Below are 27,473 nucleotides of genomic sequence, written 5' to 3'. Positions count from 1 at the left end.
CCTCCCCCCTCCCCTCCCACCCCTCCCACCCCTCCCGAGGGCCCCGTGGCCGCGGCGCCCGCCCCACGCGTGGGCGGCCCCGGGGCGGTGCCGGCGGAGCGCGCTCGGTGCGCGCTGCCAGCCCCGTCCCTGTCTGTGTCTGTGTGTGTGTCTGTGTCCCCGCAGTGTCCCCCTGTGTGTCCCCCCGTGTCCCTTCGTGTCCCCCCGTGTCCCTCTGTGCCCCCCCGTGGTGTCCCCGTGTCCCCCCCGGTGGTGTCCCCGCGGTCCCCCCGCGGTCCCCCCCGCAGCGATGTCGCGGCCGCTGTCGGACCAGGAGCGGCGGAAGCAAATCAGCATCCGCGGCATCGTGGGCGCCGAGAACGTGGCCGAGCTGAAGAGGGGCTTCAACCGGCACCTCCACTTCACCCTGGTCAAGGACCGCAACGTCGCCACCCCCCGCGACTACTTCTTCGCCCTGGCGCACACGGTGCGCGACCACCTGGTGGGGCGCTGGATCCGCACCCAGCAGCACTACTACGAGCGGGACCCCAAGGTGGGTGGGGGGCTCCCGGCCCCCGGAGGAATCTCGGTGGACCCCTGGGAGTGGGAAGCTCTGGGCTTGGAGGGCTGGAGCCCCCTTGGCACCCCTCGGTACCCTTTGGCACCCCTTGGTACCCCTCAGCACTCTGGCACCCCTCGGCACCCTTTAGTGCTCTGGCACCTCTCGGCACTCCTTGGTACCCCTCAGCACCCCCTGACACCCCTTGCACCCTTCAGCACCTCTCAGCACCCCCTGGCACCCCTTGGTCCCCCTCGGCACCTCTTGGCACCCCTTAGCACTCCTCGGCACCCCTCAGCACCCTTTAGTGCTCTGGCACCCCTCACACCCCTTGGCATCCTTCAGCACCCTTTGGCACCCCTTGGTCCCCCTCGGCACCCCCCAGCACCCTTCAGCACCCCCTGGCACCCCTCACATCCCTTGGCACCCCTCAGCACCCCTTGGCACCCTTTAGCACTCTGGAACCCCTCAGCACCCTTTGGCACCCCTCGGCACCCTGTGACACCCCTCGCACCCTTCAGCACCCCTCAGCACCCCGTGGTACCCCTCGGCACCCCCTGGCACCCTTTGGCACCCCCTGGCACCCCTCAACCCCCCTCGCCCCCCCCCCGGCCCCGCACAGCTTCCCAAGCAGCGCCAGCGCGGGGCGCAGCATGGGAACGGCGCCCGCCGTCCCGCAGCAAGGGCGTGGGGGCCGCCTGCCAAAAGCACAGCGAAGCCTTCTAGGGTGAATGAGCTGCAGGGAGAAAAGAACCCGAAACAGGCCACCGGGAGATCTCGGCTGGCACCGGGCACCGTGGTGGGGCCGAGCCCGAGCGATGCGGCGGGTGCGGGAGCTGCACAGAGCACGGGGCTCTGCCTGCCGAGGGATTAAGCCCTAATCCCTTCCTGACACCTGCCTGGCCCTGTCTGCTCCGATTTATTCCCGTGCCCCCCTCGCTGGCACTGCATCAGCCGGCGGGAGCTGGCACCCCGTGTCCCCGTGGGGTGAAAAGTCCCCCTCGAGGGATTGGCCACCCCCCCCCCGGCACCGCCGGCACCCACCCAGCCAGCGCCCGAGGAGGTCCCAAGGAAACCTGCGGAGTCAGCGGCTTCCTCCAGCCCCAATCCTGCCCTAAAACCCACCGGTGCTGACACCAGGGCTCGGCTTGGGGTGGCTTACACAAGCCTCTGTGTTAGCAGCCACGTGCCCAGCGGGGTCTGCGGCACCGCAGCCATCCCCAACCCCCCCCCCTGGGGTGCCAGGGCCCGAGGAGGTGGCCGGGTGCCCCCCCCCCCCCCCGGCAGCAGTTCTGCTTTTTCTGGCTTGCTTTTGCAGCTCGGGGTGACGTTAGGCAACTCTTTAAAGTTTAACTTTGTACCGCGGTGCCCTCGGGGTGACCATCCCGGAGCTGTCCTGGCCTCGGGCAAACAAAACGGGCACTGGCCTCCGCCTGCAAAACAACAGCGGGGCCGGAGCCAGCGTGGGGTGGGAGGGCAGGGATGGGTTTGGGGGGGCACTGCTGGGCTCCTTCTGCCAGCTGCAGGGAGATTCCTGCGGGAAAATGGGAGGCCAGGCCCTGCAGGGGAGCCGCAGCCCTCAAATTCCTCCTTGCGTCGGGATTTTTTTCCTCTTCCAAGCCAGATAACAGCGGGTGGGAGCTGCGGCGGGGGGGGGTTTGGCCGAGATGTCTCCGGCCTCGCTCACACTGCCCGTGGGCTGTTCCCTCCCTGCAGAGGATTTATTACCTCTCCCTGGAGTTCTACATGGGGCGCACGCTGCAGAACACCATGATCAACCTGGGGCTGCAAAACGCCTGCGACGAGGCCGTCTACCAGGTGAGCACCACGAATTTTTGGGCTTGGGGTTTAGCTCCTGCTATCAGCCGCCTCCGAGGCGGCACCCACGAGGCCGTCGCTCGCTGCAACCCATGGCAGAGGGGGTAAAACCTTGGCCTCCCTCAACCAGCGGCACTGGCACGCCGCTGCCTCTCGTCACCCCGTGGCGCTGGGGCCGGGGAGGATTTTTTTGTTTTTTTTTTTCCACCCTGCCCCGTGCTCCTGCCCCGCCTGCCAAACAGCATCGCGCACGGCTGGAGCGGTTGCACAACAGCAGGAGCAGCACCCGAGCAAATATGTGTTCAAAGGGAGAGCAGCTTATTTTTAGGGCTTTTTTTAATTAATTAATTTATTTTTTTTAACCTGGTAACCTTGCAGCGAGGCCAACAGCCCGGCCAGGGGCAGGTTGGTAAAAGGAGGAGACGGGGAGGTTGCGTAGGGGTTGCGTAGCCGTGCCGCAAACCCCAAACGCTCAAATTTTCCGAAAATAAAATGTTTGGCGGGACATGAATCGCTCTGAAACATTTCTGGGGGTGTTCGAGGCTTTGGGTACGAGTCGGCGCAGAGAAACACCAGCAGGGTTGACTCTGGGCTCGCCTGGAGCCGGGTGGTTTGGGAGGAGCTGGCAGACCCGTTCTGTTTGGCGAGCTGGGAGGGGGCGGCTCAGCCCCGGCCGTGCCTGTTTTATTTCCTGCTGAGCTGCCCGAGGAGTTTTGCATAGGCAAAACCTCTTCCTTGATGGTATTTCGGGCTGGAAATTTGGCGTTTGCTTGTGCAGGTGCCGCGTCTCTGAACGTCTCTGAGCCTGGGTGCCTGCCCCCAAACTGGGATGGGCCCTGCCCTGCACTGGGCAGCACCCAAGGGTGCGGGGTGGGCGCTCGGCCAGCCCCCAGCCCCTCACTCCCCTCCTCTCCTCTAGCTGGGGCTGGACATAGAAGAGCTGGAGGAGATCGAGGAGGATGCCGGGCTCGGTAACGGCGGCCTCGGCCGGCTCGCAGGTGAGGAAACCCCAAAAAAAAAGATCTCGTTCCCTGCGTGGTGGCACCCAGCAGGGTGGCACCCGCACCCCGGGGGGCTCCCTGCTCCAGGCACGAGCTGCTTGCAGCCGTCCTGGGCTCCCCTGGGGGAAAGATTTGGGGTTTTCCTCGCTCCACGAGCTCCCTGACGTTGGCAGCCTGCTTCCTCGACTCGATGGCGACGCTGGGGCTGGCGGCCTACGGCTACGGCATCCGCTACGAGTACGGCATCTTCAACCAGAAAATTCGGGACGGCTGGCAGGTAGGACGGGGGCAGAGCTGGTGCCTGGCGTGCTTAAAGCTCCCCTCGGGTGGTCTTCGGGCTCCGGGGGGACTTCATGGGGCATAAAGGGGCTGTGGGGCAGCTGGGGAGGGGGCTCGGTGTCAGGGGTGCTCTAGGCCGCACGGAGCAGGCCCGGCCGCCACCACGAGGCCGGGCCCCGTTTTGGGTGGCCTTTTCGGGGCTCGTCCCCATTTCGGGTGGCCCCGTCAGCACTGTGGCTACCTCGGGCAGGTGGAGGAGGCCGACGACTGGCTGAGGCACGGCAACCCCTGGGAGAAGGCCCGGCCCGAGTACATGCTGCCCGTGCACTTCTACGGCCGCGTCGAGCACTCCGGCACCGGCGCCAAGTGGGTCGACACCCAGGTAGGGGTCACGGCCGGGTGGTTTGTCCCATAATCGGGGGGCTGTCCCCAAAAACGTCCCCTAAAGCACCCCCAGAAGGGCTCAGTGCCGTGCACGGCCTGCTGGAATCGGGTTTCTCCTCACGAGCACCTCTCTATTTTTGGGGGGGATTTTGGGGAACTGAGGGCAGCTGGGGTGGCACCGTGCACGCAGCCCCGGCTGGGGGCGACCCCATTTGGGATTGGGGGGGCTCCATTAGGACACGGGGACTGTGCAGCCCTGCCAATGCCTTAGGTGGTGCTGGCGCTGCCCTACGACACGCCGGTGCCCGGCTACATGAACAACACCGTCAACACCATGCGGCTGTGGTCAGCCCGGGCCCCCAACGACTTCAACCTGCGGGACTGTAAGTGGGGGCCGGGGGGGGCCGAGGGGGTCAGGGAGCAGTGGGGTCACCCCTACCCCATCCCTTTGTTGCCCCGCAGTCAACGTCGGGGACTACATCCAGGCGGTGCTGGACAGAAACCTGGCTGAGAACATCTCCCGCGTCCTCTACCCCAATGACAACGTAAGTTGGGATTTGGGGGTGTTTTTAGGATGGGTGGAGAGGGTTTGTTGTGCTGCAGAGGGGTCCCGATGTGATCCCACCGGCCCCAGCAGCACCCCGCTCCTCTCCCCGGCAGTTCTTCGAGGGCAAGGAGCTGCGGCTGAAGCAGGAGTACTTCGTGGTGGCCGCCACCCTGCAGGACATCCTCCGCCGCTTCAAAGCCTCCAAATTCGGCAGCACAGACAGCGTCCGCACCGTGTTTGACTCCTTCCCCGACCAGGTACGGGCCGGGGTTGCTCCATTTGCCACCTCCTTGCTCCGTGCCCGGCTCCGGGCAGGTTTTGTGGGCTCCACGGGGTGTCCCCAAGTGCCACCCTCTGTCTCCTTGCAGGTCGCCATCCAGCTGAACGACACGCACCCCGCCATGGCCATCCCCGAGCTGATGAGGATTTTCGTGGACATCGAGAAGCTGCCCTGGAACAAGGTGGGGAGCAGCTGCATGGCTTTTTCTTCCCCCATTGCATTGAACTCTTCCTTCCCACCTTCACATCTTCCCCGTCTCCACCTCCTCTTGTTGGAGAGGGACGATCCTGGCCCCGCTGCCCACCCGGGTGGGCACTCAGGGCTTTGCACTGCTGCCCGCAGGCCTGGGACATCACCAAGAGGACGTTCGCCTACACCAACCACACGGTGCTCCCCGAGGCCCTGGAGAGGTGGCCGGTGGACCTGGTGGAGAAGCTGCTCCCCAGACACCTGCAGATCATCTACGAGATCAACCAGAGGCACCTGGACGTGAGTTCTTCTTCTTCGTCCTTTAAACCCTAAATTCATCCTGGGGAAGGATGAGCTGGTGGCTTGGCCCCCCGTGCTGCAGCTGAGCTGGAGCAGCCCCACGGGTGCCCCCCAGCCCCTCTCTGCGGGGCCAGAGGGGTCTGGGTGTCCGGAGACACCCACGGGAGGCAGCAGGGCACCCAAGGGGGTGGCTCATCGTCACCCCCTCCCCTGCCTCTCCCCCGCAGCACATCGCCTCCCTCTTCCCCGCCGACGTGGACCGGCTGCGGCGCATGTCGCTGATCGAGGAGGGGGGCACCAAGAGGATCAACATGGCTCACCTCTGCATCGTCGGCTCCCACGCCGTCAACGGCGTGGCCAAGATCCACTCCGAGATAGTCAGGACCCAAGTGTAAGGGCAAGGGGGGAAGGGGAGGCACTGGGGGATTCCCCTCAGCTCCCAGACGCTGCGGTGACGCCGCTCTCCCCTCGTCCTCGCAGCTTCAAGGATTTTGCGGAGCTGGAGCCCGAGAAATTCCAGAATAAAACCAACGGCATCACCCCGCGGCGCTGGCTCCTGCTCTGCAACCCGGGGCTGGCGGAGCTCATCGCGGAGGTATCACCCAGAGGGGCTCCCAGCCCCAAATCCAGCCCTTTGGGGTGCTCGCCCTCCGTCGGCATCTCGCCCGAGTCCTTCTCCTCTTCTCCTCCTGTAGAAAATCGGGGAGGATTACGTGCGGGACCTGAGCCAGCTGGCGAAGCTGCACGACTTTGTGGACGACGACCTCTTCATCCGCGAGGTCGCCAAAGTGAAGCAGGTGAGGGGGGCACACGCACACGGGGTGTGAAATGCTGGGGGACAGGGGCTGACGCCCTCCCCGCCTCCTCGGCCAGGAGAACAAGGTGAAGTTCGCGCTGTACCTGGAGAAGGAGTACAAGGTGAAGATCAACCCCTCGTCCATGTTCGACGTGCACGTGAAGAGGATCCACGAGTACAAGCGGCAGCTGATGAACTGCCTGCACATCATCACCATGTACAACCGTAAGCCACCGTGGGCCCCACGGGGACCCACAGCACGCCCGGGGGTGCACGAGCATCCCTGGCCCCCGGGGCAGCAGCTGGCACGGAGGTGACCCCCGTCCTGCCCTCTCCTCCAGGCATCAAGAGGGATCCTACGAAGCTGTTTGTTCCTCGGACGGTGATCATCGGAGGCAAGGTAATTTGGGTTTGGGGGAAGCCCTTGGAAATGCCCTACGGGGTCTGGGTGCAGGCGTTGTCCTCAGTGGGTCCCCGCTGACTTGGGCACGTGGGTGCTGGGTGCTCCTCGCCTGCCCCATGCGCCGGGCTCACCCATAGCCCTTCTCCTAGGCTGCCCCGGGCTACCACATGGCCAAAATGATCATCAAGCTCATTAACGCCGTGGCTCAGGTGGTGAACAACGACCCCGTTGTGGGCAGCAAGCTGAAAGTCATCTTCCTGGAGAACTACCGGGTCTCCCTGGCGGAGAAAGGTGTGCCAGGCGGGGAGGGCACAGCGGCTCTCCAGCCCGTGGCTCCGTCCCCACGGGGCAGAAGCTCTAAAATCCTTCAGCAGGACTGAGACAAAGTCCTGAGAGCAGGTTTGGTGTCACCTCAAGTGGCTCGGTGCGTCTTCTCCTTGGCAGTGATCCCCGCGACCGACCTGTCGGAGCAGATCTCCACGGCGGGCACCGAGGCGTCGGGCACGGGGAACATGAAGTTCATGCTGAACGGAGCCCTGACCATCGGCACCATGGACGGGGCCAACGTGGAAATGGCCGAGGAGGCGGGCGAGGAGAACCTCTTCATCTTCGGCATGAGGGTGGAGGACGTCGCGGAGCTGGACAGGGAAGGGTGAGGACTGGGAGGTGTTGGTGGGGTCACTGCGGGGAACCCGAAGCACCCCGGGCTCACCCCAAGCCTGCCCCGCCAGGTACGATGCCCAGCAGTACTACGACCGGCTCCCCGAGCTGAAGCAAGCTGTTGACCAGATCAAAAGTGGCTTCTTCTCCTCCAACGAGCCCGACCTCTTCAAAGATGTGGTCAACATGCTCTTCCACCACGACCGGTGAGGCCACGACCCATCCCCGAGGCTGGGTCCCCCCCCAAACACCGCGTACCCGTGGGGAGCAGCCCCTGCCCCAGCCACCCACCCGATAACACCCCCGTTCCTGACCCTGGCGTTGGGCAATTCATGTTCCCCTGGTCCAAAAGCCTCCCTATGGGTGGCACTAGATGTGTGCTGCCTTAAATTTTGGTTACTTTAGGGCTAGGCTGTGTTTGGGTGATGACCTCATGTGGCCCTGGCAGCCCGAGCTGCCCACCAAGACTCGCTCCCACCCGCGCGTTCCTCTTCTCCCTATTTCCCCCTTCCCTTGCTGCTGCAGGTTCAAAGTCTTTGCGGATTACGAGGCTTATGTCAAGTGCCAGGAGAAAGTCAGCGAGCTCTACCTGGTGAGTGCCAGCCGGGGAACCAGCCCAGGAACCTGTCTCCCCATCCCGGGGAAGGGATCTGGCACGGTGGGGTGGTGGGGACGGGCTCGGAGGCCAGGTCCCCGCGGGTGCCACCTCCCATCCCCGTGCCTCTTGCCAGAACTCCAAGGCGTGGACCAAAATGGTGATCAGGAACATCGCGGCGGCGGGCAAGTTCTCCAGCGACCGCACCATCAAGGAGTACGCCCGGGACATCTGGCACGTGGAGCCCTCCGACCTGAAAATCCCCCCGCCCAACGAGCCCAGGGAGGTGGCCGAGGACGGGACCCCCAACGGGACGGAGGCGCGGGCGTAGCGGGGGCACCCGGAGTGGGGTGCTGCTGCTGCTGGGGGAGTTTTATAGGGAAAAGCAAAACTGTTCTGCCCTGTTGCTTGCGGTAGGTACTAAAAATAAAAGTGCCGAGCAGAGCCCGAGGGGTGTTTACTGGAACCTGAGCCGAGGGGCTGGGCTTGCTTGCAGCAAAGCTAAAGCCGAAAGCGGGCGCACGAGGGCTGCACGTGGCACGGGGTGGGGAGCGCAGCTGGGTCCTCGCGATGCCAAAACAGGGTTTGGGTTTTGGGGTGCAGCTCTTGGTGGTTGTAAGATGTCAGCTCCAGGGAGGGGAGGAGGCAAGGAGTGTTGGCAACGCACCCCCTGCACCCTCACCGTGCCCTGCAGCCACCCGCACCCTGCCCCACGCAGCGCCCCCGCTCCTGCTTGCTCCGTCCTGTCCCTGTAGCAGCAGTGTCACGGCGCTGTCCCATCCCCAGCAGCGATATCTCCATCCCCCGAGCATCCTGCAGCATCCTCGAGGCAGCATTAGGAAGTTTCTCAGTAGTTTATTACGTACAGAAGTACGGTCAGTGCTGTGCCGGTTTCCTGGCGCGGGGCGTGGGGGGAGTGCTCAGGGGGGGCTGCAGGCAGGGGCTGGCGTCACTTCATGTTCAAGAAGTCCCTGCAACGAGACGCAATAAACCTCACGCTGTGCCACCGACCCTCCTGTGCTGCTCCAGAGCATCATTTCGTGTCCCTGGGCGTGGGGCTGGGCTGTGTTTTGAGCCAAGCTGCGTCCCCGTGCCGTCCCTGTGCCACCTCCCTGTGCCACGAGGAGCCATCGGGGCTCGAAAAATGCCACCAAACCCCATGGGGACGAGAAGGAACAAAGGGAAGGGACCTGCACCCCAGGAGGAAGAGGCGAGGCTCATCCTGCGCCCCCACATTGCCACGGGGCAGCACTCACTTGACCAGGGCGGGCAGCTCGGGGTTGGAGGAGATGTAGTCGTGGCCCAGGCCCAGCTCTTTGGGAAAGGTGATGAACTTCACCTTGCTCTTGTCCTTGTAGGCGCCGCGTGCCGTCTCGAAGAGCTGGGTGGGAGCAGGGTTAGGGGCGTGCACGGATCGGTGACCCCCAGCGGGGTCCCAAACCCTCTCCCTGGATCACCCGCAGCATCCCCGGTGCCCACCTTGCGTCCCAGCTGCACGGGCAGCACGGCGTCGTCCTCTGCGTGCAGGATGAGGAGCGGGCAGGCCAGCACCTTCACGCTGCGGGGGGGCAGGCACGGTGCTGGGGTCAGTCCAGAGCCCCCCTCACCCCACTGAGCACCCCCGATGACCCTCACCCCAAATCCAGCCCTTTGGTGTCCAGGGCAGCACTGCAGGACGATGCACAAGCTGCTCCCCCAAGACCTTAATAACCTTAAACACCATTTGGGGGTGCTGTGATTGCAAAATCACCCCCAAACCAGGCAGCTTTTTGCAGAGGTGCCCACAAACACCAAGGCAGGAGGACCCCACAGCGCGTGGGGTGGGATGCGAGCGCACCGCGCTTGACGGAGCGAAAATAAAAGGCCATCAAATGGTGACGTAGCCCGATAGAAATGTGGATTTCTGACCTTGCACCCAATAAAAGGCACTTCTGAGGCATGAGTAAGCTGAGCAAACACAGCGCACGCTGCAGCGGTGGCGCGAGATGCCCGCCCCAGCCCCCTCGCCCCGTCCCGCCGGGCACTCACTTCTCATCGTTGCGGAAGAACATGTTGGCCAGAGCTATGGAGTCCAAGATGAGGTACTCGAAACCCGGGAACTGCCGGTAAATCTGCCCGGGAGAGAGCGGGACGCTGGCTGAGCCGCTGATGGGGTGAGGGGACAGAGGGGACAGCCACCACGCAGGGCCACCGGGCTCACCGTGGTGATGGGGACGTGGGCGGCCGCCTCGCGGATGCTGTTGTAGGGTGACTCCAGCACGATGGCATCAACCTGGACCCCTGAGAGCAGCACGGGGTGGGAGTCAGCATTGCTGGGGGGGTTTGGGGTCAAGGAGGATGGGGACAGCGGCTTGTCCCCACCCGATGCTCAAGCAGAGCCATGGGGACCCCTAAAATTTGGTGAGCGGCACGCAGCCACCCCAGCCCTGGAGGTTACCTCGCTCCTCCTGCAGCTTTCTGGCCGCGTTCGTCGCGATCCTAAAAGAAAAAGAGGTGAGGGTGAAGGGGGGGGCACCCACGGCACGCCCCTCACCTGGCCCCACACCTACCCGGTCCCCAAGGAGTGTCCCCAGAAGATGATGCTGCTGTTCCCACTCCGCGCCTTGACCCAGTCGTAGAGCGCCAGGACGTCGGTGGTGAAGCCGCTCTCCGTGGGGTACCCGCTGGAGTCCCCATAACCTGTAGGGGACACGTCTGGGGGGGTCACGGCCCCGAGGGGACAGTCCCCAGGTCCCCAGGGCGTGGCTCAATGAGGGGCAGGGGGTGGCCGTACCTCGGTAGTCCAGAGCCACGATGTGGAAGTCGGCAGCCCCCATCAGCTGGCGGAGGGGTGGCACAAAGTTATGGCCCCACCTCGTGTCCCCAAAGCCAGCACGAGCCGAGTGCCCGGCACGTCCCGGTCCCCACTTACCTTCATGAACTGGACCCGGTGGCTCGCAGCCCTGATGGGGAACGCGAGGATAAAAATCGGGGTGTGCAGGGGGTAGGGGGCTTCCCCCGCTCGGCCAGGGCACAGCCGGTTCGGGGACACCGTCACCACCAGGGCTGGGTCACGCAAGGGACAGCTGCATGCTAAAGGGGACCCCAGAGCACCCAGATCCTGTACCCCGAGAGCTAAAGGGGACCCCAGAACTCCCAGGGGACAGGATCTGGGTGCTAAAGGGGACCCTTGAGCTCCCAGGGGACAGGATCTGGGTGCTAAAAGGGATACTGAAGCACCCAGATCCCATAATCTGGGAGCAAAGGGGACATCAGAGCACCCAGATCCTGTACCCCGAGAGCTAAAGGGGACCCCAGAACTTCCAGGGGATGGGATCTGGGTGCTAAAGAGGACCCTGGAGCACCCAGATCCTGTCCCCTGGGTGCTAAAGGGGACCTTGGAGTACCCAGATCCCATCCCCTGGGAGCTAAAGGGGACCCCAAAGCACCCAGATCCTGTCCCCTGGGAGCTAGAGGGGACCCCAAAGCACCCAGATCCCATATCCTGGGAGCAAAGGGGACCACAGAGCACCCAGATCCCATATCCTGGGAGCTAAAGGGGACCCCAGAGCACCCAGATCCCATACCCTGGGAGCAAAGAGGTCCCCAAAGCACCCAGATCCCATCCCCTGGGACAGCATCACTAGGACGCGTGCGAGGTCTCATCGGGTTCAACGCCCAAACACAGGTCCCCAAACCTGTGCACCACCCATGGGAAGGGAGGGCAGCTGCCACCCCCCCGGGGTGTCACCACAGCCTTCGGGTACTCGCCTGGTGCCCCCGTTGCCGTGCAGGTAGATGATAATGGGGTGAGCGTCGCCCAGCGCCTCCTCGTACCAGCTCTGCTCCTGGCCCTGCGCCTCGGCCCCTCTGCTGCCCGGCACCGTGTGCCTGCGGGGACGGACGGGGGCCGTGGTCCTCCACCGGGGGAGGACATGGAAGAAGAGGAGGAGGAAGAGGAGGAGGAGGAAGAGGAGGAGGAGGAGGCCCAGCCCTGCTCACCAGATGCCGACGGAGACGCCGGGCTCGGTGGCGAGGCGCAGGCTGACCGTGTTGTTCAGCAGCAGCGCCGGCTGCCGCAGGTCCGTGAAGAAGGGGAAGGCCACTGGGGGGGACAGGGGGGTGTCACGGCACACAGCAGCCGGGAACCCCATAACCCAGCTGATTTCGTGCACCTCCCACACCGCACGGTGCTGTTTCATTCAATAATTCACCCCAAAGCCCAGCGTTGTGCCACCGCCACCGCCGGAGGACGGCCCTCGGCCACCTCGAGGCTTCATCCCACGGGTGTTTTCGCGTGCCCACGCGTGTCGCAACCCCGGGCAGCAAATAGGGCTGGTGTCAGCGCCTTACAAAACGCTTGCAAAACGCGGCGTGCCACGGGGAGAGCCGCTTCTGCAGCTGGGGGCTGGCCCCATGCCATCAGAGTGGACTCCCCCAACCAAAACCGGCCCTCCTACCCCAAAAGCGGCACCCCAAAAGCTCGCCCAGGTGGAGCTCTCCCCGCCGGGGCACTCACGGAAGTTGAGGAAGATGAATTTGGTGAGGATGACGGGGAAGAGGCGGATGAGGAAGGGCACGGAGACGTAGACAAGGAGCAGCTCCAGCAGGAGGGTGCGCAGCCGGGGGCACCAGCCCAGCCAGCCCCTGCCAGGGGACACAACCCCGTGAGCACCCCAAAGGGTTTGGGGCACCACCCTTGGGGCTCATTTAGGGCTGAGCCCACCCACCCCACAACTTTTGGCTTTCGGGGCTGGGGCCGAGCACCTTGGCGCTGCCTCCCACGGGGCCACGAGTGGGCAGGAAGGGCAGGGCAGGTGCCCGGCAAGCAAAACCGGCAACCGGGAGTCACCGAGCAGGGGCAACGCCCGGAGCCCACGCAGCCCAGACCCGTTCCCGGAGGCATCCCGGAGGCATCCCGGAGCCACGGGAAGCTGCGCAATCCCCGGGAGCCCAGCGGGGGAGTTGGGAAAGAGCTCGGGGAGCCCCCGGCGCTGCGGGGAAGCGGAGCAAAGGGCACCCGGGAATGGGATCGGCACGGCCGTGCCCCCCTCGGGCTGTAGGGCAGGGGGGTGACCGGCCCCCAAGCACAGCTCGGACCCCACCGGTGCCACCGGGGCGCAGCGGGAGGGCTGCGAAGGGCGAGGGCGCCCCCGGTGCCACCACGGTGCCACCCCGAGAGCCCAAAGCCACCCAGGGCACGGCTCCGGGACCGGGTCCGGGACTCACCGGGAGGGCTGGGGCCGGAGCCGGGCCCCTCCGCCGCTGTCCCCGTCGCTGTCGCCGCTCCCCGGAGCCTCCGCGCCGCCGCCGCGCCGCCGCATCGTGCCCGCAGCCCGCCGGCGCGCCAACGAGGCCACGCCCACCGCCTAAGCCACGCCCACTTACGAGGCCACGCCCACTCCATGGCCACGCCCATTCACGCCCCCATTCATGCCCCGCCCGGTGGCCACGCCCCTTTTGGGGTCGGGGCACGCCCATTGGGTGCGGCCGCCCGGTGGCTCCGCCCACTCGGACACGCCCACCCACGTGGACACGCCCCCTATGGGGAGGGGTTGGGGGTGGGGGGAGATGTGGGGGTTAAAGGGATTGGAGGGGGGAAAGTACCGGAATTAAAAGGGAATTAATGATGGAATAAAAAGACAAAAAAGAAAAATAAATTAAAAAAATAAAAAAAAAGAAAAAGAAAAAGAAATTAAAAAAAAATAATTTAAAAAAAATTAAAAAGAAAAATAATAAAAATAAAAATAAAAATAAATTAGAAATAAAAATAATAAAAATAAATTAAAAATAAACATAAAGAATTATAAAATAAATAATTAAATTTAAAATGAAATGAAATAAGATGAAATAAGATGAAATAAGATGAAATAAAATAAAATAAAATAAAATAAAATAAAATAAAATAAAATAAAATAAAATAAAATAAAATAAAATAAAATAAAATAAAAATAAAATAAAGGTGAATATCCAATAAAATAACGCCAGCTGCCTCTCGGTCCCAGCAGGAGGCGCTGAGCCGCGCTCCCCGTCCCCATTCAGCTGCCGGTGCTGCACGGGGCCCGGCCCCACATCCCCCTGTCCCCATGTTCCCCTGTCCCCCTGTCCCTATATCCCACTGTCCCCATATTCCCGTGTCCCCTCTCCCCATATCCCCTTGTCCCTGCGTCCCCGTCCCCCTTTTCCCATATTCCTGTGTCCCCTTGTCCCCATATCCCCATATCCCACTGTCCCCGTCCCCTGTCCCCTGTCCCCATATCCCCCTGTCCCCATATCCCCCTGTCCCCATATCCCCATATCCCCTGCCCCATATCCCCCTGTCCCCATATCCCCATATCCCCCTGTCCCCTGTCCCCATATCCCCCTGTCCCCATATCCCTGTCCCCTCGCAGCAGCCCACCCCGTGTGGGTGCCCTGGGGGTGGCAGCAGCGCGCTGCGGCGGGGCGCGGGGCTCCCCCTTTGTTATTTTCCCCTCTCATTTCCACGGCTTTGCGCCCTCCTGGCACCGAAGACCGTACTTGGGGACCCCCCAGCCCCACGACCCCAACCCTAAAACCCCAACCCTAAAACCCCAGCCCCATATCCTCAACCCCATATCCCCAGCCCCACCAAGCAGCCCGCAGCCCAGGTGCCACCCGGCCACGCATCCAAGCCAGTTGGGCCCCGTGGCCCCTTTTTGGGGTCACCGCTGCCCTGGGCGCACACCCACGAGGCTCAACCCCCAGTTTTCGGGTGGCAGCCGCCACGCGCGGCCGTGGGAGGCAGCTTGGGCTCAGCAGGCCTGATTTTGCCCAAATTCCTGCTTTTTTTTTTCCTGTGCCACACGTGACAGTGCCGGCGAGCGGAGGTTTCCTTCCTCCGAGCTCGCCTCGCCAAGCGCCGGTGCCGGATGCGACGCTCGGCTGCAGCTGCTCCCTTTGGGGAGGGGGGGTCCCAAAATAGGCTGGCGGGGCTCCGCAAACACGCTTTCCTCCCATGGGAAAAGGGGGAGAAAATAAAAATATATCAGGATGCCTCCGCAAACAGCCGGGCCTGGGAATGAGTCAGGAATTCTCCCCCCTCGCCCCGCAGCGATGCGCCCTTGGCGCTGCAGAGGCCACGCGAGCTGGTTGGGGACACAGGGACACCGCGCTGGCTGCTGGCCCCATCGCTGGGCACACGCGAGCACGCGTTGAGAGCCTTTGTTCGGTGGCAGCCGTGGGTTTTCGGGGCTGTTCCGTGGATTAGCAAGGAGGAGGGTGCGGGGGATGAGGTCCTGGCACAAGCAGGGCCAGCAGCAAAACAAAGCAGCAGATGGCTTCAGCCGCGCATAATGGAAGAGCTCAGACCTGGGGATGAGAAAGCAAATGTTGGAGAGAAAAAAGAGAAAAGAAAAGAAAAGAAAAGAAAAGAAAAGAAAAGAAAAGAAAAGAAAAGAAAAGAAAAGAAAAGAAAAGAAAAGAAAAGAAAAGAAAAGAAAAGAAAAGAAAAGAAAAGAAAAGAAAAGAAAAGAAAAGAAAAGAAAAGAAAAGAAAAGAAAAGGAGACCCCAGCAAGTGTCAGAGCAGCAGAAAGCTGCAGAGAAAAATGGCAATGTTGTAAAACAACCCCCCGAGCCCTCCCCCGGCACAAAGCCCTCTGTGCTAACATCTGTCCAGCAAACCCCTCACCGAGGCCCCGTTCCCATTACAGTCCCCTCTCCTCACCCCGATTTTTTGGGGACGTGCCCCATGGCCGGGGTCCCGCTCCGATCCATTGTGTCCCACCGTGGTGGCACTGCCACTGAAGGCCGTGACATTCGGTGAGGGTGCACAAGGACCGGGGCTGCTCCAGGTGCCACCACACTTTTATTGGGGTGTTCAGGTCCCGTGCCACGTCCCCTGTGTCCCCACAGCTGTGGGGTGGCACAGCAGGCCGGCCCAGCTCCTGCATGACCCCGTGGCTCTCCAGTAGGGTTTCCCACTGAAGCGAGGCTTCATCTGGCTACGAGGTTTTTGCTTCCCTCCCTCCCAAACATTTTGCACCCTCAGACCAATTTGAGGTTCATCCTAAAGAAGAGGAAGGTGCCTAACGAGCAGCACAGCCCTCGAGTTTTGGCAGAAAGGCAAATGAGTGCGTGCCGCAGCGGGTTGTGGGGTTGCACAACCCCTTACTAGCCATCAGAGAAGCCACCAGCCACGGCCCCGGCTCCCTGGCGAGGGGGGAGCCGGGAGGGTCCCCATGCTTTAATAGGGCCCCTTTTTGGGGGTGTTCTCCGGGTGGGGTCCCGGGTGTCACCAGCGGGGACGCACGGACGCGCGGGGGGGGACCCGCGTTGCGCGCGGGCTGGGGGGGACGGCGTGTCGCGATACCGGCTGTCGCGATACCGGGCGGGCAGAAGGGGGGGTCCCGGTGTACGGCGGGGCGGGGGCGGCGCCGGGGGGGCGGCTCCCGGCGCACAAAGGGCCGGCGGCCTCCCCGCGCCCCCGGGGCCGCCCCCGCGCCGCGGCCCAATAAACGCCGCCGCATTTGAACCGGGCGCCTCCCCCGGCAGCCGCGCTCCTGCTCCGCACCGCTCCGCGCACCGGCAGCAGCGCCGGGTGAGCTGGGGCCGGGGGGGGGACCCCAGTGCGGTGGGGGGGACCCCAATATTGGGGGGTGATGGGGATGGTGAGGAGGGGAACCCCAACACTGGCGGGTGATGGAGAGGGTGGGGGTGATGGGGAGGGGGCACCCCAGCACCGGGGTGGTCCCGGGGCGCAGCCCACCACCCTTTAGAGGTTGGGTGCTGGTGGGGGGGTCCCCGGGATGTGCCAAAAGCCCCCAGCAGCCCTTTAGTGAGGGTGGTGGCGCTCCAAGCAGGTGAGCGGCACCGCGGTTGGGGTGTCCGCTCCGCCGCGACCCCCGGGTGTTTCGCCCTTCGTCCCCCCCCCCCTTGGGGCCGCCCCTAATACCGGAGGTGCTGCGCGCCCCCCTCCCGCCCCGGGCCCTCCCGTTCCGGGGAGGCGGCGCCGGGCCGGCTCTGCCCCGGCTGTGAAAGCCGCAGAAAGCTGCCGGGGGAGGAACTGGAGGCAGCGGGGGGGGGGGGGTTGTCGTTTGTCGCCGCCGAAGCCCCCCCACCGCTGCAGCAGCAGCCGGTCCCCGGTAGGAAGCCATGGGCACGGCGGCTCCGGCGCATCCCGGGCGGTGGGCGGCACGGTAAGGATTGGGGGCGAGCGGGGGGGACCCCAAATCGGAGATTTTTTTTTAGGGTCAGCCGCAGGAGATGGGGTCCGAGGTGTTTTTTTTTTTTTTTTTTTCCGTGCGCCCTGCTTGGCGCAGCCGCATCCGTCCTTGCGCATCGCCTCCAGCCCCGGTGCCGCAGGGATGAGGGCGCTCGGCGCCGTGCCTGGGTGCGGGGGGGAGCCGTGATTCAGCCCCGGGGGGGGCGGCTCCGTGAGGGCTCTGTGTGCCGCTTGGCATCCCCAAAATCACCGCCTTCGGGTGCGCAGCGCGGGTCCCCCCGCGCCGGGGGCTCCCCGAGTGGCCGCGGCGCAAATCCGGCCAGATGGGTGCTTTTGTTTTTGCTTGGTGGCGGGCGGGCTGCTGGCTGAAAGGCCCCATTGCCATGCAAATATCGAGGTGGCGTGAATATTCAAAGCGCTGCGCTGCCTTTTGAAGCTCTTTACAGCAATTTCTGGCGCTTAACGTGCCGCCGCTCCGCCGCTAATCTGGGGAGCGGGGAGGCTGGTTAACAGGATCCCCTTTATCCGCAGGATTTGGGGGGGGGGTTTGCTGTGTTGTTTTTTTTTTGGGGGGGGGGTGGAAGGTGGCATTGAGGTGCAAAGCAGCCCGGTGCCAGGCTGTGGAAATTATTGCGGTGCTCAATGGGGAGGAGGAGCCGCCAGCTGGACGGCTGACGGTGGTGGTGACCCCTGAAGAGCCGGGCGTGCTGCGAAGTGATTTAGGGAGCCGATGTGATTTACTGACACTCGGGGGCTTCGCTGCCCCCTTGTTGTTTTCCTTCCCCTTGCCTTCTTGCCGTTGTGCCACGGAGCCACAGCTCCCTGAGAGGGGATGGCATGCAGCGGGGTGGGACCTGGCGTGGGTTTTGCTCAGACATCTCCCCGGAGCAGGCGTCGGGGTCTGCGGTGTGAGCACTGAATCACAGCTGGGGTGGACGAGACAGATCATTAGGGAAAGGAGACAATAAGTTGAGATTAATCCAGCTCCGGCCTTTTGGCTCCAGAGCCCCATTTCTGTGGCTGCTGAGCATCTCGGAACAAAACCCATCAGCGTGCCCAGGTCCTGGCCTTTCTTGGCAGCTGCGTTCCCATCACCATGGGTGTCAAAGCGCAGAGGGAAGGTGCTGTTAACCTGCCCAGGGTGACAATGGTGACATCCTGGAGCTGCTGTCGTGTTTTGGATGTGGCCATGAGATGTGGCTCTAATGGTGCAGGGATCGATCGGGCAGTGTGCGTCTTCCGTAGTTCGAGGCTAAAGCTTGGAGGCTGATGTCGATTCAGCATTCGCTGGGCTAAGTGGTAATTACGATTTTGAGCCTGTGTTATTTGAGTTAAATTTAGCTGGGAACGTGCTCGCGTCAGGCCTCTGCGTGGTGTGCTGCTCTCTGAAGGTTATCTGGCTCTCCGGAGAGGCTGGATTTAAAGGAAGGAAAGAAATGCTGCCCAAACTTCCTCGCCCCATTATTCCTTGCTGCCAAGGACTTGTTGTAGGCAGAGCAGAAATTGAAGGAAAAGCCCATTTTTCCTAAACCTGCCCGGTTTCCTCAAGCTGCCCATTTGGGAGGGGGACTTAAAATGACCCACGAGGCTGAAGATAAATGCCAGCAGAGTGACCCCGGAGGGGCTGGGGGCCCCTCTCCCCCCCTCTGTGTGCCGGGGCAGCCTGGCCCAGCTGCCGCCGGTGCTGAGCGCCGCTATTATCCCGCCAGCCGCCCTCCTGCATCTCAGCTGCTGGCCCATCTGGAGCCGAGATGAAAGGACTGGGTTTTAATTCGGGGCTTTGTGCTGCTGCTTCGTGTTCCCCCCCCTTCCTTTCTCAGCCCTTCTCCTGCTGCCAATCCCCCCAGCCCATGGGTTTGGGTGGTTTTGGGCACCTTGGTGCCGCTGCCCTCGTTGCGCACAGGGCAGAAGCTCCCCGGTACCTCCCGAGCCGGGCAGGTAGGAGGGTGTGGGGTGTTTTTTTTTGTTTTTTTTTTTTTTTCCCCTGAAGCTCTGCTGAATAATTCAGCTGGGAGTAGGCATCTTGGGTCACCTTGCACAGCCGGCTGCCTAAGATGGAGGTTGTGCAGGATGCGTGCGGCACCGCCTGGCTGCCGGCAGCGCGCCGCCACTGACCGCAGGTAGGCGAGGAGCTGGAGGGGGGGGGGATCCTATTCATTTTATGTTTTTTTTATCCTGGGAAAGCCTGGAATATCCCCCTCTGGCTGTGTGGGGGTGGTGGGGTCTCTCCCTGGTTGTGTTTGTAGCCTGGTGAGTTCCAGCTGTGCCTCTCTGCCCGGCTGCCCCAGACACCGTGCCCAAAAACTCACCGAGGGCCCGGCCCCAGACAGGGACCGTGCACCCCGTGCTCTTTGACCACCCTATTTTCCTCCCTGGTTTTATGGGCTCCCCACCCCTCTTCCCTGAGCATGCCCGGGCTCATCTGGGGTCAGTTTTTTGGGGCTGCTGCGGCACCGATTGAGGGGCTCGGCTGGTGACCCCAATACTGCAGCAGTACCAGTGCCCAGGGACACGCCGGGAGGTGGCACCGAGCTCTTTGCCCTACCTAACTGGGGGAACTGGTTGTGGCGGTGTGGAATTAGGGTCGGGAAAGGTCTCTGGGGGACAGGAGGTGGCTGAACCTGAAGGGAAGAGGCTAAAAAATGCCTGGGAATTTCCACAGGCTGGAGGTTGGGGGCTCTCAGGGTGGCGGCGATGCTGGTACCCAGCACCCTGGGATCGAGTGGGAAATGGGGTTACTGGTGTGAGAAGCAAGAAACCAGTTTGCTGCCTTCCCTCTGCTTGCAGGCAGCTGGGGTTTTGGGTGCTGACTCCTCCTCTGCACCCCAGGTTGAATGCAAACGCGTCTGCACCCTCCCTGGGTGCTTTGCTAAAGCAGCTCCAGAGGCTCCTGGGGGGTGAAAAACAGGGGACAGGGAGGTCGAGGAGCTTGGGTGTGATGATATGGGGCTGGGCTGCATCTCTGTAGGGAGGTCTGGCTCTGCTGCTGGCCTTGTGGTGTCCCTTTGGGGTGGGAGGGCAGCCAGGCTAGGCTATTTCTGCCCCACGGACCCCACACCCCTTGGCAGGCACAGGGAGCATCCTCTCCAGCCAAACCCCGAACCCATGGAGGTTCTGGCTGCAGCACCTGCCCCGCAGGTGTCCGAATTCCCAAATTCCTGGTCAGCCTTCCCTGGTCACACCTCTGCTGCAGGGTGTGTGTGCAAGCTGATGGCTCGTGGTGCTCTGACAGCCTAACCCCTCTTATTTTTGGGGTGTCCTTGAGCACCGCCGGTGGGGGCAGAGGTGGTGGGAGGAGGAGGGGGGTGGCTGTGCCGTGGCAGGGGGCTTGGAGATGAGCTCTCCTTTAGGATTTGTGGCCTGGAAAGCATGTGGCAGAGTGGTTAAAGCAAATTCAGATGGAGACTGGGACAGTGCTGGGCCATGGTCTGGGGCTGGCCGAGCATCCCTGGGCACAGGGTCCCCGTGGTACCCATTGCAGAGCCCACAGTGCGCTTCTGGGGTGGTGCTGGCACTTGGTTGAACGGAGGCCAGCCAGATCCTGCATTTTGGATGGGGAATTCCTCTCCTTGCCCCCTCCTCCCAAACCAATTCCTGGGGCTGGGGCGCTCTGACCGGTGCCGCCTTGGAGGTGCAGCTCTTGAATCGATGGAGATGGGGAGGGCGAGCACCCGGGCAGTGCCAGGGCAGCTCCTGGGGCTGTCGGCTCGTGCAGCAGAGGAGAAATGATCCAGCTCTGCTCCGGGGCTGGCTCCGTGCCCTGCTGCTGCCCTGGCTGCAGTGCTCTGAGCTTTGTGCCCTCTCCTGGCGCTGTGCTCTGAGCTTTGCCTCCGGGCAGGGCCTGACCTCGAGTCCCCGCAGCGTGGGGACAGGGCAGTGACCCAGCACGGGGACATCCAGCTGAGCACAACGGGGCTGCGTGGCATTGCCCCAGCTCTGCGTGCATGCAGATAATGCAAATAATGGGGAAGGTGCTGGTTTGGGGTGTCTGCGCCGTGCCTTCTTGCACCATGGTATCCGTGTGCCAAGGGGGCCACGCGTGCCCATAGCTGAGCTGCTGCCTGGCAGGGTGCAGATATCCACAAAAAACCACACATGAGGTTGAAACTGGTGGCGTGGGCTGCTGCTCCGTCAGCCCTTGGGGTTTTTTCTGCACTGCTTTGCTGTGGGAAGTCCTAACCATCCCCGTCTCCCCCCGCAGGTGAGCGCGGCAGGCTATGGGATGGATGAAGCTGAGCAGGACCAGTATGAAGCCCGCCTCAAGGAGCTCTTTGACAGCTTCGACAGCACGGGCACGGGCTCGCTGGGGCAGGAGGAGCTCACCGACCTGTGCCACGTGCTGCACCTCGAGGAGGTGGCCCCGGCGCTGCAGCAGACCCTGCTCCAGGACAACCTCCTAGGCAGGGTAAGGCCGGGGTGGGCACCGGTTTTGTCGGCCCCATGGGCACGCTCCCCGTGGCAGAGCTGCTTGGTGCTGAGTTGTTTGGACTCCAGTTTCCCATCAAAACGCAGCTTTCACAAAGCAAACTGGTTCCTTCAGGGAACAAATCCTCCTTTTCCTTGCTCGCCCCGTGGCTGCAGCCCTTCTCCTGACCGTGGCGTGGAAGCAGGAGCCGATCCGGGGGGGTTTCCAACCTTTGCATTCCCAGCGTGGCTTTTTGCTCCAATCCCAGAGATTTCCTGTGCTTCTCAGCCCCCTCAGGCTCCTGCCACGTGGATGCTGTTGTCTGCTTTTGTGGCTCACGCTCACCCCATTCCAGCTACGAGCTCAACCCCTTCAAGCTGCCCTGGGTGCACGAGGGACCCCAAGGAGCATTTTTTCCCCCTCTCTTTGTCTGCAGGGATGGCTCGCGCTCACCACCCTGCCATAACAACCTGCCCCTGGCATTTCCCTGCATCTCCTTGGTGTCTGTGCTCGTTAGCAGCACCAGCAGCCCGTGGCTAAGCTCTGGGGTCCCCCGGGTTTCCTCGGGACCCCGTCGGGAGCGCGGTGCCGCAGATGGTGGCGCCTGGCGGAGCCGCCTTTGTTTTGCTGCTCTTGGAGGGGCCCCGTGGAACGGGAGGGCACCGGGGGGAGCGTGCTGTCTGCGGGGCCACGTGCTGCCTTTTGTGCCGGGGCTGTGCCGTGAGGATAGATGCAGGGCGCTGGGGGGAGTGGAGACACACGCGGTGCCCCCCCTCCCTGGCTCCGTGCAGCGTTTTGGGGATTAAGCGGCGCACGCTTTGGTCGGGGTCCCTCAGGGTTGAATAAATCCTGCCTCGCAGCAGAGCTGGACCATCCCAAATGCTTCTTCTCACGCGATGCTTGCAGCAATTCCTGGCATTCCCCGGGCAGGCTGCCTGCTCGGGGCCCCAGGCCATGCGTGCAGCCCCCCCCCTGTTCCTCCAGCCCCCCCTGCGATACCCATCAGTTATCAGCTAATGCGGAGTGGCGTTTGGGAACAGCACAGTGGTGGTGCCTGGGTGATGTGAGTGGCAGGGACAGGGCGAGTCGGGCACCTCCAGACATGGGGGCTGTCCTTGGTGGCCCTCCCCAGCTGGGGACGGGGAGCTCAGGTGTCCCCAAACGCTGGTGGTGCGCCACGGTGCTGGTGAGCCGCTCCCCGTCACGCACGGTGCTTTTTAGCACACCAAGCAGGAGATTTGGGATCAGGGTACCCCGTTCCCATCCCATCCCACCCAGAGCTCCCCCCCAACCCCCTGTATGCTGCAGGAAGCAGCCCACGAGCGGGGACAGGGCTCTGGGGAAGGCTCAGTGGGGATCAGGGAGCTGCGAGGAGCCACCGCCGCTCGCTTTCCCCGGGGACCGCGGCTGCAGACGGCTGCTTTGCATTGCTGGGGCGAGCAGGGAAAGGCAGCAGGTAGCTCGGCACATGCGCGCTCCCTTTCTAGTGCTAACAAGGCGCTGGCTTCATAGGAAGCTGGTGTCAAAGCAGGCGCTGAGCCTGGAGAGGTGCTGGGACCGCTGGGCAGCCGGCGCTTGGTGTTTGCCCCGGGCTCTGTGTCTGTGTTGGGTTCATTTGCCTTGTTTGTCTCGGATTTGCTTGTTTTGGGAACGCTCTCCTCACCGGGGCTTCATGCTCCCAATGCAGCAGGAGGATAAAACACCACGATGCTCTCCTCCTGTGCTGGCTGGGCTGGGGGAATCGCCCCGTGTGTTGGCACCGTGGCAGCCCCCGGTGCCCCCAACCCCCTGCAGCTCACCAGGAGACGTGGTCCTGACCCTGCTCCCACCTCCACCCATGGCCAATTTGGGTTCTTGTGCCCCCCCAGCAGCGAGCGCTCCAGGGGCTGCCGGGGGGCAGCTGGGAGCAGATGCGCGAGCTGCCGCTTCCAAAATACCCCGGGTTCAGCCGAGCATGCTAAAAGGAGCATTAAACTTTAAATACCCTGCCAGCATTTCGCTGCTGAGGGCTTTTCGCCTCGCGTTCAGGCAGCCTTTTGGCAGGGGGCTGGCTCGGCCGTCTGGGGCAGCCTCAGAAGCGCTTTGTCCTGGTGCCGGTGCTGCCCTTACCCGGCTCCCTCGGCTGCTGGTGCTGTCTCAGCAGAGCACAGAGGCTGTTCTGGCAGGATCCTGCCACCCCAGGGGGCTGCCACAGCAAAGCCAAGGCAAAGGATCTTTAAAAAAAGAGATATTTTAGGCTCCGTGGCTTTGCTGTGCCATGGGTTTCCTCTCCCGGCTCGTTCCGAGCGCAGCTTTAATTTTAGCAGCTGCGATTCTTTGTGCAGGGGCGTGCAGCATCCAAGGTCAAGTGTGCAACCCGAGCAGATGCTGCTTTTCCGGGCTCTTAGGATGTGCTCGAGGTTTTCCAGCAGGTCTAACGGGAAGAAAAATCCCCCCAGCTCTCACACCCTCACCCAAAAATTGGGCGCTGAAGGCACGCGGGCTCTCCTTGGGGCCATGCCTGCATGTAGGACACCAGGGACACCTGTGAGCCCCACGGAGCAGCCGTGCCCATTGTCTCCGTGCTGCCCATTTGCATTTTAAATCCAGGGGGTCTGCAGCATTGCCGGCTCTGGCCCCGCAGCCTAATCTTCCTCGGGCTCCCGTGGCCGCGGTCACGGCACAATCGCGGTGCGCGGAGCCATCTGGCCTGCAGCTGCAGCTGGGGGGGGGGCACAGGGTGCAGCCCCCTCCTCCTTCCCCTTCGTTCCTGCTCAGAACCTGCCCCGTGTTTTTTTCCCTGCCCATTTATTCTAAATTTCAAGTTTTTTTTTTTTTTTTTTATCAAGCATCTTCTCCTATCTCTGTAAACTGTCCTGGTGAAGCGCACACGTGGCCGGACCCCTGCCCTCCTCGCTGCCGTGCCTGTCCCCTGCTTCCCTAAATATAAAGGCTTCTGTTCGATGCCAAAAATTCCCCCTAAGGTTTCTAAAATTCCCCCTAAGGTTTCTGCAGCCCAAAGGAGTCGTGGTGGCCAGCTGTGCCATGCCAGAGCTTCCCCAGCTGTCCCCACGTTTCCGCCCCACGGTGCCGGGGCTGGCATTGCTCGCATTCCCCGTGGGGCTCTAACCCCCTTGCAACTGTTCATGGCAGAGGCAGAAAGAGTTTTTTTTGGGAAGATGCAGATGGGATAAAGCAGCACTGAGATCATCCTGGTTCTCCTATAGACCAGACCTGGTGTTTCCAGGCCAGCAGCAGGGGCTGCAGCTTTCTGCCATCAGCTCCAGGAAGGATTTTTGGGCACGTGGGGCTGCTGGGCATCTCCACGAGCTCAAAGGCACTGCCTGTACCCTTGTTCCTCGCTGTGGTTTCTCCAAGGCATGGTCCTGGCTTGGTGCTGTGATCTGTTCAGGTGTTATGATGCCTTGCTGCCACTCTTCTGTGGGATCGTTAGCCTGACATTTAATCACCTGTGCCAGCTGATCCCTTCCCTTCTTTTTTCCGCAGGTGCACTTTGACCAATTTAAAGAAGCCCTCATCCTCATCTTGTCCAGAACCCTGTCAAATGAAGAGCACTTCCAAGAACCAGGTAAATGCTGGAACTATCAAAAAATAGCCTGTTTTCCTAGGAAAAGCAGGCTTGGGTGGCTCTCACAGAGAAACTGGGAAGAGAAAACAATTTCTGGGTGCTGAGGTGGGCACTCCTGCTCCCAGAGAGGAGAGCAAAAAAAAAAAAGATTTTTTTCTCCTTCCTTTGTTTCCCTATGCTTTTTAGACTTTTTTTTGTTTTTTTTTTTTTTTTTTTTTTAAACCCTTGGTCACAGCTCTGGTATCCCCCTCCCAGCGCACGCGGCTGGGGCTGAGCCCCCGCAGCCCAGCTGGAGCGGGGGGGCTGAGCTCTGCTCACACACCTGTATGTAAATCCAACCCTAATCCTGCCCACTGAGCAGCGGGGTGTGAAATCCCCCAGGGAGAAAAGAGCTTAGCACGGGGCCGAGGGGAACTCCAGGCTCCTCCTGGAGCATCCATCTCGGCTCTGCCCTTCGAGCATCCTCGCTCAGCAGCGCAGCCAGGCAGCAAAATGACAGCTTCCCCCCCCCAAAAAAAAAAAAAAACAGGCTGGAAAATAACCCTGCAGAGCCCAAGAGATGCAATTGATGGAGAGGAGCTGGCACGGGGCGGGAGGCAGCCCCGGCACCCCAATGAACCAGAACTAATCCGAATCTCCGCGTTTACAGGGGAATCATATGGCTGAGAAGCTCTGGCTTTATCTAAACACAAAGAAATCTTCTAGAAACAGCTAAATTTGGGGTTATCGCAGGGGAAATCAGCCTGGAAGAGGAGCGTGGGGGGGTGGAGATTCCCTCCTTGGGGAATTTTGCCAGCCGGGCTCGGTGCAGCAGGTAGGGAGCCGGGCACGGGCAGCCCCGGGAGGCATTTATTTTTTAATACGTTTTGACAGGTTGGTTAACGCCGAAGCCCGCGCTGCTTTTAATTTAGATCAAACTCGAGATTTGGAGAACAAGCCGCTTTGTGCTGCTGGTGTCAAGCTGTCAGCCACCGCCGAAACGCCGGCGTTACAGCCAGCCCCGGGCTGGGGAGGGGGGAAAAAATCACGTGGAGAGCTCTGCGTCTTGCGATTAAAATGAGAATTTAATTGTGGGGGAAGCACGGGTTTGAAGGCTGCTTGCTGCATCTGCTGGGTTTTCTCCCGTAAGGATGGGGCCACGTGTGGTGGTGCTGTGGTTTCGTGTGGAGCTGGGTGATGGGAAGGTCCCTGGGGTGCGCGGTGACCGGGGGGAGGGAGGGATGGATGGGCACAGGCTGGGGATGAGGAACCCAAAAAGCTGCGTGGTGCAAAAGCAGTTCCCTAGGAAGAGGTTTCCAGGGGCTTCCCCATTTTGGGAAGGGGGAAGGAGAGCTGGGAAGCTCTGTGGCTGGGCACCCTGCACGGGGAAGGTGCTGTTCCCCTGGGGAAAGCAGAAAAACACGTGCCGTGTGCCCTGCTGTGCTGGGAGGGGGCTGTCTGGGGGCAATAAAAATTCAGAAGTCCCATCCGTGCATTAGCAGCCCGGGCAGGGAGGGATTAATGGGGTGGAGTGCGGGATTACGGGAACACCCGGGATAAATTAAATTGCAGCTCGGTGCCGGCCTCGGCGCGGTCACGGGGGGGTCCTGATTCTTCCCTTCCCGTGGAGAGAGCGGAATTGCCTTCCTGAGAGAGAGCTGGGGATAAATAACTCGTGGAAATCCCACGTGTGGCTCTGGGATCAGACCTCTGTGGGGAGAAGTACAAAGCCACGGGGGTGGTTCAGGTGCAGGCGGTGCCATTTTTTGGCCAAAACAGCCCAGTTTTGGGCCACGGTGCACCGGGCAGGGTCTCCAGGAGCTGCTGCTTCCCTCTGCCTTGTTTGCTGAGCCCAAAATGTGAAATTCCTCCCAGGGCAGGGCAGGGCTGGAGATGATTTCTGTGGGGCAGGAAGGCAGAAAATCGGGTGTGGGTCTCCAGGCGGGGAGCTGGGGAATCGATGGTTCTGGCTGCGGTGCTTCAATTGGGGCTTTCCTTCTGAAATGCAGACTGGTTTTATTTGGTCAGGGGCCTTTGGGGGCTGTGATATCCCCATAGGGGCAGGGGGGGAGCTCAGGAAGGTGTCCACGGGCTCCTTTTGGCCATCAGGGCACCGCTGCTGGCTCCTGCAGCTCGGGGGCAGTTGGGGGATCGGATAAGACCCCAGTGTCTAATCAGGCTCTGGCTTCCAAGCATGCATTTCTCTGATTCCTCACGTTGCTGAGGGCTGCAGAAAGCAGGGAGGGTTCACCCTATTTTCCTTTTCCCACCTTTTTCCCCCTTTGGAGGCTGCACGCTTGCCCTCTACCTACGGGGTGCTGGGGCTCGGCTCCATAGGAGCCTGAGGTTCACCACGCCTGGGGGGGACAGCAAAGCTCTGCATCCCTTGAAGTGCTGATTTTTTGATGTTTCCTTCTTATTTCCTCACCTGCCTTTGAAGCAAGCGTGGGTTAAGAAGCCCTTCCTCATCCTTCCCCATGATTTTGGGCTGGAAATGAGCTCAGCCCCTCGGCGCCCTGCGCTCGGGAAGCACAGGTTGCTGCTGTACCCCGTGTTAACAGAAGCTGTGT

General features: G+C 62.1%; 3 protein-coding genes across 10 annotated transcripts in view; 2 read left to right on the top strand and 1 right to left on the bottom strand.

Annotated features, from left to right (window-relative positions):
• The first annotated feature begins 172 nt into the window (after window positions 1-172).
• PYGL (glycogen phosphorylase L) lies at window positions 173-8,234 on the top strand. The gene is made up of 20 exons (XM_068682255.1): window positions 173-532; window positions 2,255-2,356; window positions 3,276-3,354; window positions 3,531-3,634; window positions 3,887-4,018; window positions 4,292-4,403; window positions 4,483-4,565; window positions 4,681-4,824; window positions 4,936-5,028; window positions 5,190-5,336; window positions 5,564-5,727; window positions 5,817-5,931; window positions 6,032-6,133; window positions 6,210-6,357; window positions 6,474-6,532; window positions 6,685-6,826; window positions 6,980-7,187; window positions 7,267-7,401; window positions 7,721-7,787; window positions 7,927-8,234. The coding sequence occupies exons 1-20, from the start codon at window positions 290-292 to the stop codon at window positions 8,119-8,121; spliced, it is 2,574 nt and encodes an 857-aa protein (XP_068538356.1). The 5' UTR covers window positions 173-289; the 3' UTR covers window positions 8,122-8,234.
• Window positions 8,235-8,625: 391 nt separating this feature from the next.
• ABHD12B (abhydrolase domain containing 12B) lies at window positions 8,626-13,181 on the bottom strand. Of its 2 annotated transcripts, XM_068682269.1 has the most exons (13): window positions 12,999-13,169; window positions 12,289-12,416; window positions 11,772-11,874; window positions 11,541-11,660; window positions 10,702-10,732; window positions 10,564-10,609; window positions 10,340-10,469; window positions 10,228-10,268; window positions 9,991-10,070; window positions 9,819-9,901; window positions 9,270-9,348; window positions 9,047-9,171; window positions 8,626-8,761 (listed from the first exon to the last, which is right to left on the bottom strand). In XM_068682269.1, the coding sequence occupies exons 1-13, from the start codon at window positions 13,091-13,093 to the stop codon at window positions 8,740-8,742; spliced, it is 1,083 nt and encodes a 360-aa protein (XP_068538370.1). In that variant the 5' UTR covers window positions 13,094-13,169; the 3' UTR covers window positions 8,626-8,739. The 2 variants fall into 2 exon arrangements, with proteins under 2 accessions (XP_068538370.1, XP_068538371.1); XM_068682270.1 differs by lacking the exons at window positions 11,772-11,874; window positions 12,289-12,416 and having other exon boundaries at window positions 12,999-13,181.
• A 2,993-nt stretch (window positions 13,182-16,174) lies between these two features.
• Window positions 16,175-27,473, top strand: part of NIN (ninein) — a 56,728-nt gene continuing 45,429 nt past the window's right edge. For 3 of the 7 annotated variants that reach the window (XM_068682247.1, XM_068682250.1, XM_068682252.1), the window contains exons 1-3: window positions 16,735-16,925; window positions 21,153-21,356; window positions 24,843-24,924. In XM_068682247.1, the coding sequence (XP_068538348.1) occupies window positions 21,174-21,356; window positions 24,843-24,924 (265 nt within the window). In that variant the 5' untranslated portion in view covers window positions 16,735-16,925; window positions 21,153-21,173. Of the gene's footprint in view, window positions 16,328-16,733; window positions 16,926-18,951; window positions 19,072-21,152; window positions 21,357-24,842; window positions 24,925-27,473 lie in introns of those variants that run through there. The other 4 variants (XM_068682248.1, XM_068682253.1, XM_068682254.1 and 1 more) reach the window with 4 other exon arrangements.

Source organism: Anas acuta, chromosome 5 (genome assembly GCF_963932015.1).
Source record: "Anas acuta chromosome 5, bAnaAcu1.1, whole genome shotgun sequence".
Classification (NCBI taxonomy): domain Eukaryota; kingdom Metazoa; phylum Chordata; class Aves; order Anseriformes; family Anatidae; genus Anas; species Anas acuta.
The sequence above is the reverse complement of the archived record's forward strand: the minus strand, read 5'-3'. Positions and strand labels throughout refer to the sequence as shown.

Coding starts and splice junctions, on each gene's coding strand:
- PYGL (XM_068682255.1), top strand. CDS start 290: ATGTCGCGGCCGCTGTCGGACCAGGAGCGGCGGAAGCAAATCAGCATC. Junction 4,566..4,680: donor TCCTCTACCCCAATGACAAC/GTAAGTTGGGAT, acceptor TCTCCCCGGCAG/TTCTTCGAGGGCAAGGAGCT. Junction 5,932..6,031: donor TGGCGGAGCTCATCGCGGAG/GTATCACCCAGA, acceptor CTCCTCCTGTAG/AAAATCGGGGAGGATTACGT.
- ABHD12B (XM_068682269.1), bottom strand. CDS start 13,093: ATGCGGCGGCGCGGCGGCGGCGCGGAGGCTCCGGGGAGCGGCGACAGC. Junction 9,902..9,990: donor CCCACGTCCCCATCACCACG/GTGAGCCCGGTG, acceptor TCTCCCGGGCAG/ATTTACCGGCAGTTCCCGGG. Junction 8,762..9,046: donor GAGCTGCCCGCCCTGGTCAA/GTGAGTGCTGCC, acceptor GTCTCGTTGCAG/GGACTTCTTGAACATGAAGT.